We start from the raw sequence: 14753 nt of genomic DNA, 5'->3' as shown, positions 1-14753 counted from the left end.
GGAGTTCTGATAATTAACCTGAAGTGTTCGATTTGACAGGTAACATTGGATTATTCTAGCAATGTATGCTGGAAAAAATAGTTTTTTTTTTTTTTCAAATTTTACAATCAAGCCTTCATGCCAAATACTATCGAATGTTTTTTCTATGTTTAGAAGAGCAAACCAGTACAATAGCCTTCAGATTTGTTGGAACGAATCAAATTCGTTACACATACTAGCTTAAGAGTGATCAAATTTAAATTTCGGAATCCGTACTGTTCATTGGCAAAAAATCAATTTTCGTTGATATAGACTATCGTTCTGTTCAAAATGACTTCTTCAAAAAGTTTAATGATTAAAAAAATTAAACAGATTGGACGATAGCTAGAAGTTTTGGCAGGATTTTGACTGGCTTTAAAATACAGCCTTGACATTTTTCATGGTGATATGCCAGCTGAAAACATTTGTTAAATATATCAACCAATTATAAGCTACTCTCTGAAAATTTCTTGATGAGGATGTAAAAAAATTCATCATTGTCAGAGGCTTTCATATTTTGATTTTTTTATCATAATTTATAATAATCACCATCAGTAATAGATTTAAGTAACACGCATTCGCAAATCAGAAAACCGTAAATCGCATAACCGGCTAATATGAAAGTATGGGAATTAGTTTTTGAGGAACAAACTGAAATAGATGTAAGGCTATCGCAATAGAAGTTTTTAAACGCACATTGATAATTGAATACAACGAGATGAAATGGGAAAACTTGATTGTTGAGTAGTTTATTAATCTGAGAATATTTGCCCTGTTTTCTTTGGTTTCGTATTTGGGTGTGAGCCATTAGAATTAGAAATTCTTCTAGTGATTCCCTTAGAATTACCCGCAGGATATTTTCCAGGAATTATTTCATCAATTCTTTCAGTGACTTCTTCAGAGATATGTTCAGGTACAATCATCCAATTTTTTTAATAACTAAAGATGTTACTTCAAAATTTTCACAGGATTTTTTTTCCAGGTATTCTTCAAGGATTAATTAAAAAAAAATGAAGAAGGTCCCATAAGAATTCTTTTGAAAGAATTGATAATTGCATTCAGATAAATTGATTTAATTTCTTCCATGATTTGCTTCAGAAATTTGGCCAGATATTCTTCCACTAAATGCTCGAGAGAAAAAATAGTTTTTTTTTTTCAAATTTTACAATCAAGCCTTCATGCCAAGTACTATCGAATGTTTTTTCTATGTTTAGAAGAGCAAACCAGTACAATAGCCTTCAGATTTGTTGGAACGAATCAAATTCGTTACACATACTAGCTTATGAGTGATCAAATTTAAATTTGGGAATCCGTACTGCTCATTGGCAAAAAATCAATTTTCGTTGATATAGACTATCGATCTGTTCAAAATGACTTCTTCAAAAAGTTTAATGATTAAAAAAATTAAACAGATTGGACGATAGCTAGAAGTTTTGGCAGGATTTTGACTGGCTTTAAAATACAGGCTTGACATTTTTCATGGTGATATGCCAGCTGAAAACATTTATTAAATATATCAACCAATTATAAGCTACTCTCTGAAAATTTCTTGATGAGGATGTAAAAAAATTCATCATTGTCAGAGGCTTTCATATTTTGATTTTTTTTATCATAATTTATAATAATCACCATCAGTAATAGATTTAAGTAACACGCATTCGCAAATCAGAAAACCGTAAATCGCATAACCGGCTAATATGAAAGTATGGGAATTAGTTTTTGAGGAACAAACTGAAATAGATGTAAGGCTATCGCAATAGAAGTTTTTAAACGCACATTGATAATTGAATACAACGAGATGAAATGGGAAAACTTGATTGTTGAGTATTTTATTAATCTGAGAATATTTGCCCTGTTTTCTTTGGTTTCGTATTTGGGTGTGAGCCATTAGAATGGGTCGCTGTATGATTGGTTCGCGAATTGTCTTCAAACCAATTAATGGACTTGCCTTGAGGAGTCTCGCCGGGAAAGTTATTGCTGATCCACATGTAGGTAGACTTCGACTACATACTTGTTCTGCCAGGTATTTCTGGAGGGATTACACCCCTAATTGCTTTAGAGGTGTCATTAGCTACGAACATCTAAGTTTTTCAAAAAAAAGTAATAGAAGAAGTTACTTACCTGTTTACACAGGGTTTTTTTCAGGCATTTTCGAGATTCCAGCATTTTTTTGGAGCACAGCACCGTTAAAAATAGATTTCTGTTCAAAATTTCGAAAACCGAGCCAAAAAAATGTATATAGAAACTTTATTTGCACGGTCGTGAAAAAAAATCCGTACAAAAACAGAATCGAGTGAATTCTTCATTGTATTCTCAGGCATATTTCTAACAACTCATCTAAGGATAACTCTAGCAGTTTATTACAGGCACTTTTCCAGAAATTCTTCTAGTGATTCCCTTAGAATTACCCGCAGGATATTTTCCAGGAATTATTTCATCAATTCTTTCAGTGACTTCTTCAGAGATATGTTCAGGTACAATCATCCAATTTTTTTAATAACTAAAGATGTTACTTCAAAATTTTCACAGGATTTTTTTCCAGGTATTCTTCAAGGATTAATTAAAAAAAAATGAAGAAAGTCCCATAAGAATTCTTTTGAAAGAATTGATAATTGCATTCAGATAAATTGATTTAATTTCTTCCATGATTTGCTTCAGAAATTTGGCCAGATATTCTTCCACTAAATGCTCGAGAGATTATTTTCAAGAAACTGTAGGACTCAAACAATTGATCCAGGAACCCCTCTTAGAAAATCATCTGAGATTTTCTTTCCAAGGGTTCTTACAGAAATTCCAACAATTTAATTCTGAATTTCTTAGGAGAGTGCCCTAAGCATTTCCTCAGCCCTTTTTCTGGGGATACCAGGGAGCTCTTTAAGTATTTGTATAGAATTATGTTTTAAAACTACTTCAGGATCTTCATCGATTTCATTTATTTTACCACAAATATGCATATTCAAATCACGATATTTTTTGTTTGCAGATGTATCTAATATGTTCGCACTTTTTATTTTATCATAAGTTAAAAAAAAACTCTTGTTTTTAGAATTCATATTGGTTATTGATCATTTGTTTTTTGAGATATTCTTCCAGGAACATTGGACCGACACTTTTCATATAAAATTTCTTTGGACATACATTGTTTTTGATTTAATTATAAAAAATAAAATAAAATGTTCTTATTGCAGGCTACAAGGAGTTTCTCTAAACGAGTCATCAAATAGGTTAAGTTGTTTCAGAGGAACCTTAAAATTACAATATAATGTTTTATATATGGCCAGCGTAGTCCAGAAACATCAATGCTTATTACACAATAACGGCTGCACCAATAGGACGATATTCAAAACTGAAAAGGCAATAGATGGCTCTTTATCAATGGTAGTAAAAACGAAATCCTGAACCAAAGAAAACACCAAAGAAGATGAACTAAACACAAAAAGTTATCTATTCACATAACGCTTGATTTCTAATCACTATTTTTTCGATACAGTTTACTAACTGCAAGTAATTTACATTTTTCATTATTTTACATACGTTTTGACAGTTCTCGACTACCATTCTTCTATGCGCTTGTGATGGAAGTTTGAAAAATTTGAGAATCCAGCGTAGCGCGATCAGTGAGTTGAATACAAATATCAGTGTCGCCGCTCAGCGGCCAGTGAGAGAAACTTCATGTTCGAAGGGTTGTTGTACGTACTTATTGCCACTGGCGCCAATTGTTAGCGCTTAAGAACGATGTACGTTACCCTATTGGCTTGTTTATTTCTCAAAAGACACATAGAATTATTGTTTCAAAAATACGATAAAAATTCTGTCGTCTGATATATTTACATGAGCTATGGACAAGCGAAATATCCTAAGATTTATGATTAAGGTGAAGATGAATCGAAGCTAAAGCTCAAATATTCAAGAGCACGGATCTGGAGAACCAAACATCCTTTTGAGTTGAAAACCTATTCGATTGGTCACCACCAGCTAGTGACCAATCGATTAAGTTTCCAGCTTAAACGGATTTCTGGTTCTCCAGATCCGTGCTCTTGAAAATTTGATGTTTGGCTTCGATTTATCTTCACCTTAAGGGGACGGACCAAATGTAGTGGTTAGAACACACGCCTTCACGCTGAGGACTTGGGATCGAATCTTATCCTCAAGATAGTCACTTATGATCGTAAGATTATAGTGACGACTTTCTTCAGAAGGGAAGTACAGCCGTTGATCTTGAGGTGAACTAACCCTGAGTTAAACATCTCGTTAATGGAGATTAAATAGCAAAACTAATGATCAAAATCGACACAGATTCTAAAAATAGAAGAGCTTTTGAGAATTTGTGGGAATACGGTTCAAAATTTTGAATAACAAACAAGTTTTTGCACCTGTATAACTAGGGTTGTTGTCAGTGTTTCGGCTTACCAGCTGATTGGTACTTTCGGCTCTCTAAATTATTGCGATTTTTTTCTTTAAATTTGATGCTGCTAGTAAATTAAAGATGAAAAGAACACGTGTTTTTATAATTTCTGGAGGATTTTTTTTGATCAAAATCTACTGAAATGGCTGGAAAAATTATTATAGAAATCTTCCGTGGACTTCCTTGAATAAACTCTGCAATAATCTTCGGAGAAGTTCCTGCAGGAATTTTCAAAAATATTCTTAAAAATTAAACTGGTTCAATTCATGGCATAAATTTGAACTAAAATTGAGTAATAAAATTAGTAGGAAAAGGGGCCCAAATAGCCGTAGCGGTAAACGCGCAGCTATTCAGCAAGACCAAGCTGAGGGTCGTGGGTTCGAATCCCACCGGTCGAGGATCTTTTCGGGTTGGAAATTTTCTCGACTTCCCAGGGCATAGAGTATCTTCGTACCTGCCACACGATAAACGCATGCAAAAATGGTCATTGGCATAGTAAGCTCTCAGTTAATAACTGTGGAAGTGCTCATAAGAACACTAAGCTGAGAAGCAGGCTCTGTCCCAGTGGAGACGTAACGCCAGAAAAGAAGAAGAAGAAGAAGGAAAACGTATAGAAATCCGAAAGATAATTTGAACAAATTACTGCTCTTAAATTATGTTTTTCTTCTCATTGGCATTATGTCCCCAATGAGACATAACCAGCTCCTCATCTTAATGTACTTATTAGCACTTCCGCAGTTATAACCCGAGACCGTTCTCTAGCTAATCAACCGCGTTTGCACACAATAGCAGGTACGATGATTAGTATCAACGACCCAGAAAAAATAAATAAAATAAAACATTTCCAGATCGAAAATATTGTGAACCAACCGGATATCGAACAATAAATCTGCACGGGACTCCTGGTTTGTTTTCATGAGTAAAGTTTGGAGAGAACCCTCGAGAATCCTGATTTTTTGAAAATAGGTTCTTGAATATTTCATAAGCAAATCATCGAGGATATCCTAAGAAAATTACTTGTACAAACATTTCAGGAGCTTTAAAGAGACAATTGCAAGAACTGTGGTATTGGTATGTGTTACTTTTCCCCGAATGTCCCGTTTCCCAAAAAGTTATTCAATTCGAAGAGATGCAAGAATAATCTTCAGATGCAGATGATGCAAAAGAGTAGATTTGAGTATTGTACTTTTCAATTCCGCCCTAATTGATTATTCTTTGATAGATACGCGACCAGCACTTGTAGCCTTCTACAGTTACGTTAATGAAGTAGGCTGCTAGTGGTAGTCGAAATTCGTGTACCATGCCCACACAGTTACTTTGGCGTTCAACATCGGATAACTCGCTCAAAACATAAACGTTGACGTAAAACATATTTTTCCCGTGTCATACCATTTGTCTTCTACCATTTGTAATTTTAAACACAACATTCAAGCGCTTAATAACGGTGTTTTCAACAAATGTTTAGTTGGTACCAAACAGCTATCATTATATGGTCGTTTTCTGTAAAAAGTGGCGACAGCATTCATAAGCTCCCACAGGTGGTAAAGTTCAAATGTTATAGCATAAAACATGCTCGTTCGCTTCGATTTAGTATGAATTCATCTCTGGAAAACATTTTTCTTGATACCGAATATTAGCACTTCTAACTAGTGATCCATAATATGGGCCAGGAAATGATAGTTTACCACGGTTATGGCTCACTTCCAAAGAATGTAGATTTCTGCCATTTTAAGCATTGGATTCGACATTTTCAGACAATAGCACTAAGGATAAAACTAATAAAACATCAAGGTTTGTAAATTTCATCTTAAAGCAGACAAAAATGGATGAATACTTGGTTTGGAGCGAAAACAGTTCATATTATAGTTACCACAATGCAGTATTAAAAAAAGGGTATTTTACCCTTGATTCCAGCTCTAACACTGCTATTTTTGCAGTAATATGTGACGCATCGTTAACTTTCGCCAAATCATGCAATACAGATGCATTGAGTTGAAAACAAAAAGACAATTTACACCGTCTTCAGCCAGAGGCTGCACAGACTGAACATAACTAACATAAGACAACGGACACACGGAACGACCAGTGGACCAATGAAGAATGTTTCGTTTGACGAAAAGTTTTCTCCGACTGGGGCGGGAATCGAACCCACACTCCGTAGCACAATACGCCAAAACGACTGACGCCGCTAACCGTACAGCTACGAAGTCCACAAATCTCTTGATTTTGCGCACTGATCCGTAATATGTTACAATTTGATCCATAATATGAAAATTGATCCATAATATGGTTTTCAGAAACCGATACAATTTTAAATTTGTATGCAATTCTTTCTAAATATTACACTCAAAATAGTTTACTTATCGAAGTTCCAATTTGAAACGATTAAATTCGTGCTTTTAATTTATAGTTCTACGTTTTCCATGTTGTTTTATAGAATTTCATAGGTTGAACTCCACACTATTTGATCCATAACTGCGTGGTCATGGTATCTGTCAGAAGATGAGCACATAGGGCGCGGAATTGAAAAATACAATATTTAAATCTACTTTGTTATTCTCTTTAAAGTTCAAGAATTCGTCATCATCGAAACTTGCAAATTTCATGAAAAGCAGTTTTATATTCAAAACTGGGAAATATTCGATAAAAATATGGCCTTCGGGCAAAAGTAGCACAACTGCGTGGTATTGCAATGCGGAAGATCTGGGGTATTTTCTCATATCTATGAATAATCCTCAGTAAAATAGCTCCAACAACTTTCGTAACAAAGCAGTTGCTCCAAATAACCCTTGCTACACCCTTGTGCATAAAGCATACACAAACTTCCTTGTTCTTGGAACAAATTCAAGGTGAAGCGGTGCCATCGAGTGGAATGCCGCTGCAAATGGAGAGAAATGAAATTTTATTGTGATAAGTGCAGGTGTCAGGAGCAGGAGGAGGGTCATTTCTGTGGCTCTCTATATTGCACTTTCCCAGGTGTTTGCGGAACGGAATCGTAATGGACGGTAATTATGGACACGTGTACCTACCAGTGAGTGAGCAGTGCGCTGTGAAATTGGTCAGTGAGCTGTGGAATGGATCTTCTTGGTTGATTGTTCTGATTACGAGCGACGAAGTGTAGTGTCTCAACACTGTGATCAAGTGCAACTTTTTGTAGGCAGACACAGATATCTATTGAACTTACGTGATGAAATACATCAGAAGAAAAAAATGATGGAAGTTCTTTCTTCTTTTATTTCCACTTTCCCTGATTCACACTAACGGTGAAATACCGTTTAAAATCGAATAATATGATTATCTTGCTTCTAAACGCTCTCATTGACCGGACTGTGCAGCCCTATCAACAAGTTGAAAAATCATGCAAATACACAGAATCCACTTTTCCAGCAGAATAACTTTCCGCCTTTGGTTGGTTGGTGGAATAGGCACCAGTTCTTGGCAGAGTACTTCATTTTAGGAGAGACGCCAAATTCCACTGCCGAAAACACCATTCTACACCCTATCAAGTAGGAACGCAAACTCACGGTGTGTCTGAAGCCGTTATTAACGAACAAAACTAATTATCAATTGGTCGGCATCAAGTCAGAGTGAACCAAGTGACATTTTTCATGTTTGGTATGAACCAATGCACGCGTTCACTATTTGACGTTTGAGCGGTGCCGTGTTATTTACGTGACCATGGCAACGAATGAATTCGACATCGCTGAAACGTCAAATTAATGAACTCGTGGCACAGGTTCATAGTGAACTTTCGAAAAATATATCACACTCGACTATGGAGTTAACGTCAGCGGCTACCAAGTAACGTTATGCTGAAGGTGTCTGGGTTCGTTTCTCGGTTGGTCCAGGATCCTTTTGTAATGTAAATTTTCTTAATTTTGCTGGGCCGTAGAGTATCAACGTGTCTGCCACACGACATACCAACCCGAAAATGGTAATTAAGACAAAGTAAGCTTTAAGATAATAAATATTGAAGTGCTCATAAGAATATTTTTTGAATGGTCTATGTGAATTTGATGATTATTTGATTTGTTTGTGAATGGTGAATCAGGTACTGTAAGTTATTTTTTATACCCCTCAAAATCAACATAAATCTTCGAATCACTTTTACTTCCAATTCCCTCGATACAGCATTCAAAAATTTGGAAAAAGATTCTTGGATACTGTATTTTTCGAATAGTGGGTACATTTTTTTATTCCAAACACACCGTGAAACCAGGACCCGCTACATCGCTTGATTACCCCGTACTCACCTTTCCTCCAGCTTGGAGATCCGCTGTTTTAGCTTCGCCTGGCTGGCCGAGTACTCCGCCAGAAGTCGTGCCAACCGGAGGTTCAGATTCTCTACCGTCTGTTCCAGTTTGGCCACCCCACTCTCCAGAGTGTCCTGCTGGTGCTGGGCGCCTGTTGATTGTTAATTAAATTTTCACTTTAATCTCAACATCTGTTGGCTGCTTGGGTGAACAGTGAACACTTTTTTTCGCTCTCATTCGAGGAAAACGGAGCGAAATTGTAACTCAAACAGAACTCGAGAGAATTTCGCAACACGACAGACGAACATTACTTTTGCACAGACAGATGGCAATAGAAGGATACTTACTGGCAAAAACGGCTTCGTCCAGCAGTCCATCCTTACGCAATAATTGACATCCACGTTCCGTTAGTGACGCCCGCGCTTCCGGATAGTCGGCCAAAGTTTCCCACAAGTCACGTTTCGCCAAACAGAACAGATCCGAGTAACCTTTGAACGAGCGGACACGAGAACATTAATTATGGTCGTCGACACCCACACGCAACGCTAGGTCCAAAGGGGGTTATTGTGGAAAAATAATGTACCTCAGATTTTCTTCCATATGAAATTACTCTTGGTCATGAGAAATAAGCTACACTCAAACATTCATGAGCAGATATTGATGGAAACATCGATTCATAGAAATATCAGGTCACTGAACAAACATTCCTTAGAAAGCTTATTTTTTCAATTATTCTATTAGTAGCATTTCAAACATCAAATTCATGTTATGTCCAGGTGTTCAGTGTTAGGCAGCACTTTTGTAAAAATTTGTTTAAAGATCAAAAGCTTGTTCTTTTGATAAAGTTTTGATTTTCTTTTAATTAGTGGATAAAAGCACTGCCCCTAAGTGCAAAACCAGTAATTTAGCCTTCAGATTTGTTGGAAAGGATCAAATTTGTTACACGTAAAAGTTGATGAGTGGCCGAATGTCCATGTTGGAATCCAAACTGCTCATTCGAAAATTTAATTTTCGTTAATGTAGACCATCTGAACGGTATGATGGTCTACATTAACGAAAATGAAATTAAATTAAAATTAAAAATGATATTTTTTTAAAATTGGTACAACCTTAGCATTTTTCCATTTGTCAGGAATACATGCCAAATGAAAACATTTGCTAAATATAAGCTACTTTCTGGAAGTTTCTTGATGAGGATGTAGAAAATTCCATCATCGCCATGGGCTTTGATATTTTTGATTTTTTTTAAAATAGTTCTCACTTCTTCCAAATCAGTCTCCCAGGATTTTTTGAAAACGTTCTCTTGATTGAGAATACTTTCGAAATCTTGAGCAACTTAATTTTCAATTGAACCAGTAAGCCCTATATTAAAGTTCTACACGCTTTCAAATTGCAGAGCAAGTTTTTGAGCTTTTTCGCAATTATTTATTAATAATTTGTTTTCCTCTTTCAATGCCGGATATGCTTTTTTTCGGTATTATTGTTGATTAGATCATGTACCCTCTGGTAAACATTTTCTAACTGAAGATAAAAAATAGTTTCTTTGCATAATCACTTGCAATTGAACTTTTTGCGACGAAAGTCCAACGTTTATAACTTTTTTTATATCAAACCATAACTAATATTTTTTCTGTCCATTGCACCGAGCAGTGATGCATTTTGAACTGAACGCGAGCCAAAAGTGAACTGAACGCGTTCCATTTTTGAACAAGAACGCAGCAAACATTGAACTTCCGTGCAAAGTTCTGACAATGCACATGAACGCTCCGTTCACTTCAAAATGCACACTGCAGCTATAAATACGAAATAAATACATCAAACTATGTTCAATTCATATCATTCCAAATTGATGGGATCATCAATGTTTCTTAGAATCTTTTGTGCAACTTTCGCATAGAAATGTGTTGTGCATGCGCCTTGGAAACAATTTTCAATCCGCGTTCACTTTCCAGCTCCCATGGGTTCAACTTTTTGAACTGATCAATGTTCAAGCCTACTTGATCTCTCGTTCAAAAAATTGAACTGGAACGCAAACTGAACGCGTTCAAATGCAACACTGGCACCGAGTATCATGTTTTGTTAGAATTGCCATATAATTGGGTCCTAAAAAGATTAATAAATTCTTGTTTTTATTCAATAATATAAAAGAGCATGTTCTTGCAGCTACTGTAGCAGTTTTTCAAGCTCAAATAACGGCTATAACACATTTAAACTTTAATTTTAAAAATAATTCCAAATATGAACCTTGACAGTTTTGATCATGTTTGACGTTCACTTTGTGGACAAAAATGCCACAGGGCTTTAAGTTTTAACACTGGCATTGTTCCTATCTGACATTTCGGAAGGGACACGGAAAACAAAATATACCCAAAATTTGAGTTCAAACCAAGGGGTGTGATAAAATATCGAAAACCGTAAAAAATGTTTTTTTGGACTTGAACCAACGAAAAGATCAGCGATCTGAGTCTGGTTCTGCAACCACAAAAGCAAACGACATAGAAAGGAGTAGTGTTGCCCGAAATGCTGCCCCCCCCCCTCGTTCCTGCTGGCAGTTGAACTGAAGATCGTTGATGCATATGGGAAGGAACACTACGCTCGTGCTCTTCTCGACAGGGGTTCCCAACCGAATTTGATGACGGATCGGTTGGTTCAGCTATTGAGAATAAAACGCCAGAGGTACAACGTGCAGGTGCAAGGAATCGGAGAACAGCCACAATACTCCAACGAGTCCGTAATTACCAAAGTTCGTTCGAGGAAGGGATACTTTACTCGATATGTAACGTTTTTAGTTCTTTGGAAGATGACTTCCAGTCTGCCAAGCAGTTCCGTGACGGTGAACCATTGGAAACTTCCAATGGACTTGTTCTTGGCAGATCTGAGCTTCAACCATTCCAGTGATGTGGATTTGATTATAGGATCGTATCATTTCTTCGATTGATTCCCTACTGCAGATAGAATCCAACTGTCGGACATCGTAATCGGTGGTGCCCATATTGTTCCTCCATCGATGAAATCAGTGTGTTGCAAAACAGTTACGGTTGTTACATAATAACATCCCCTCGAAGGATGTTTGGAGAAATTTTGAAAGATTGCAGAGCTGCCATCAGATCCGCATATTCCGTGGAGGAAAAGGCATGCGAGGACTACTACGTTTCAACAGTTTCTCGAACCGAAGAAGAACGTTTTGTAGTGCGTTACCCACGGCGCGAGAACTTTTTTATCTTGATCGGGGAATTCAAATCCACGGCTCTTCGAAGTTTTGCACTGCTTGAGCAACGCTTTTCCAAAACTCCGGAATTTTGGGAACGTTACGAATCCTTCATGAAGGAATATTCCGCCTTCGACCACATGCGTCTAGTACAGGAAAAAATAGGATGACACGCTCTCTTATTACCTTCCTCATCACCCGGTCATAAAAGAGTACCACCACAAAGACACGTTTCGTCTTCGATAGATCCAGCTGATTATTTCTTGAATGATGCGTTCTGCGTAGGTCTAGTAGTCCAGAACGACCTGCCAAATCTGGTGATCCGTTTTCAAAAATATCATGTGGCTCATGTGTCCAGGTGCTCATTCATCCCGAATTTGTTTGGAGATCCAGTCTTTCACAACATCCATCTACTTTTGAGCTGCAGACGGTAACTTCATCCTTTCTATCCACCCGCACCCTACAGCAACTCGCTGTCGATGAAGGCCATGCTTATCGACTCGGCAAAACAGCTCTCCAAAAATTCTATGCCTACCATTTTTACCCCGCAATAAAATTAAAATGCAGATAAGCAAGCATTTTATAAAAAATTATTTGTCCCATACAAACTATGGGAGTGCACAAGTCGATTCTCGGTTATAGTTTCAAATTTCTTGTTGTTCATCGACCTGAAAAATGACCTAAAAAATAACACAAAATTACAACGACCACAGCGAAAAACGTTTTTTTCGAGTTTTTCACATTTTCTATTATCTCGGGTGAAAAACAGCGTCCCAAAGCTCGTCGTTCGTTCAAAACAAGGGTGGTGCGTTTTACCCCAACGGCGCATTTTACACCCAGTTCCCCTACGAGCAAATCCCGTCCCAGTCCGTCAAAAGATCGGTCAACTTCCAGCTGCTCGAGTCATCCCAAGCAGACCCTTTGCCGTGACAGGGTTAGACTACGCTGGGCCCGTTTACTAGGCCTCACCAACGAAAGCATACCTAGGGGTTTCGTTCTACTTCGTCGTATGCTCTTTTATTCGTCGTTTCAAACCTCAAATGTTCCACTACGACGGATCAATTCACCTGCAACATAGTTGTGGTTAGAGTCCGCGGCTACACAGCAAAGCCATGCTGGTGTCTGGGTTCAATTCGCGGTCGGTCCAGGATCTTTTCGTATTGGAAATTTTCTTGACTAGGCATAGAGTATCATCGTACCTGCCATACGATTAACGAATGCGGAAATGGAAACTTTGGCAATGAAAGCTCTCAGTTAATAACTGTGGAAGTGCTCATCAGAACACTAAGCTGAGAAGCAGGTTTTGTCCCAGTGGGGACGTTATGCCAAGTAGAAGAAGTAGAAGAAGTAGAAGAAGTAAAGGACTGGAACACTTCCATAATTCATTATCGCATGGGTGTTTTTATTCGAAAATTGTTTTAAATTTTTCAATATATGACGCATATTGTTACAAAATTCTAGGCTCTATAAACCATTGCCGACTTGAAACAAAAGTACCATGAATAACATCCGACTCCCGTATTGGAAAACAGATATTTTAAAATATAGAAGTACAGGTCAATTTGCAACATATACTGCCGTGAATCGCAAGTCAGTCCCATCTGTATTTTCGTCAAAAATGAGTTGAGTTCAGTTTTCGAAATCTCTTTCAATGCTCTTTCAGTTGCACTTATAAAATAATATGATTTGTTCGGAAAAATTAGGGAAAAACAGCAAGTCAAATTGTCCCATAATGAAAAGTAATTGCATATTAGTCCCACTACAGACTTTCGCACCGTGGAACACAAAAATGAAACTTTTTTTGATCATCTTTATATTTTTCTCGGAAAGATATCGTAGTGAAAAGCAAGTGGTGAAAGTTTTATTAAGATTGGAACATGCTCCAATCTCCTGGAATTTTTTGAATATTCGTATGAAAAACGAGTTTGAAAACTTCACAGCCCATTTTCTTAATGCCTACTTTTTACAGATGGGACTTATACTTGAGCCTGTATGTTCGGTGATGCATCAAAATTAAGTTAAGTTTCAACCGTTTAACACTTACTTTTATGTAGGTTGGTTTTATCTCGGGTTCCCTGTAAATCCCGGAATTTTGAAAATAAAAATACCAAATCACGGGATACCGAAGTCCGGGAAACAAGACCCTCTACTCGTAACGCATGTTATCTAATCACAAGGAAGCCGAGAAAATACAGAGGATTTGCGCTGAAGATCAAATAACCTAGCATCTGAACCCGCCCACAGCGCCGCACTTCGGAGGACTCTGGGAGGCTGCTGTGAAGGTAGCCAAATTGAAGTTATATCGACAATTTGGACACTCGCACCTCTCATTTGAGGACTTGTCGACGATACTGGCGGAAATAGAGGCAGCCATGAACTCACATCCACTACTCAAGTAACCAAATGGCACTATAATTTGCCTTCCATGCCAATATAGGGCTATTATAGAGCTGACAAGCTCTATTTTAGCAATACAATAGCCCTATAAGGCCGAAAAGGCGAAATAGCGAGCTAGTTTTTACTTGGGTAGTACCGATGACGGAAGATCCTGAAGACTGCTCTGCCTCATTGGGTCGAGTATGCAGGCTGTACCTGATACAGACGTCAACGAAACCAACACGTCTGGCTCACCATCAGCGTTTGCAGCACCTGTTCCAGCAGTTTTGGCACCACTGGAGACCGGAGTATACACACTTCAACAAACTCTATGAGTTCGGTAATTGAAATCACCGAAAAAGATCGGTGATCCGAAAAATTACAGACGTTTCGGTATGTTCTGGCTTGATTACTGAAATCTACATAAAAAATCACTGAACTTCGGTGAATTGCTTCAATATTAACGATATCGGTGAAGATATTTGCCGACAAA

The 14753-nt window shown here is 37.4% G+C and overlaps 1 protein-coding gene across 1 annotated transcript in view; it reads right to left on the bottom strand.

The window, feature by feature from the left end:
• Nucleotides 1-14753, bottom strand: part of LOC5569051 (cyclic nucleotide-gated cation channel subunit A) — a 304593-nt gene that overhangs the window by 25448 nt on the left and 264392 nt on the right. Inside the window, exons 11-12 of the mRNA XM_021846153.1 lie at nucleotides 9024-9164; nucleotides 8677-8827 (exon numbers count right to left, since the gene is read on the bottom strand). Coding sequence (XP_021701845.1) covers nucleotides 8677-8827; nucleotides 9024-9164 — 292 coding nt within the window. The remainder of the gene's footprint in view (nucleotides 1-8676; nucleotides 8828-9023; nucleotides 9165-14753) is intronic.

Source organism: Aedes aegypti, chromosome 2 (genome assembly GCF_002204515.2).
Source record: "Aedes aegypti strain LVP_AGWG chromosome 2, AaegL5.0 Primary Assembly, whole genome shotgun sequence".
NCBI classification, from domain to species: Eukaryota; Metazoa; Arthropoda; class Insecta; order Diptera; family Culicidae; genus Aedes; species Aedes aegypti.
This window is presented reverse-complemented; position numbering and strand designations above follow the sequence as displayed.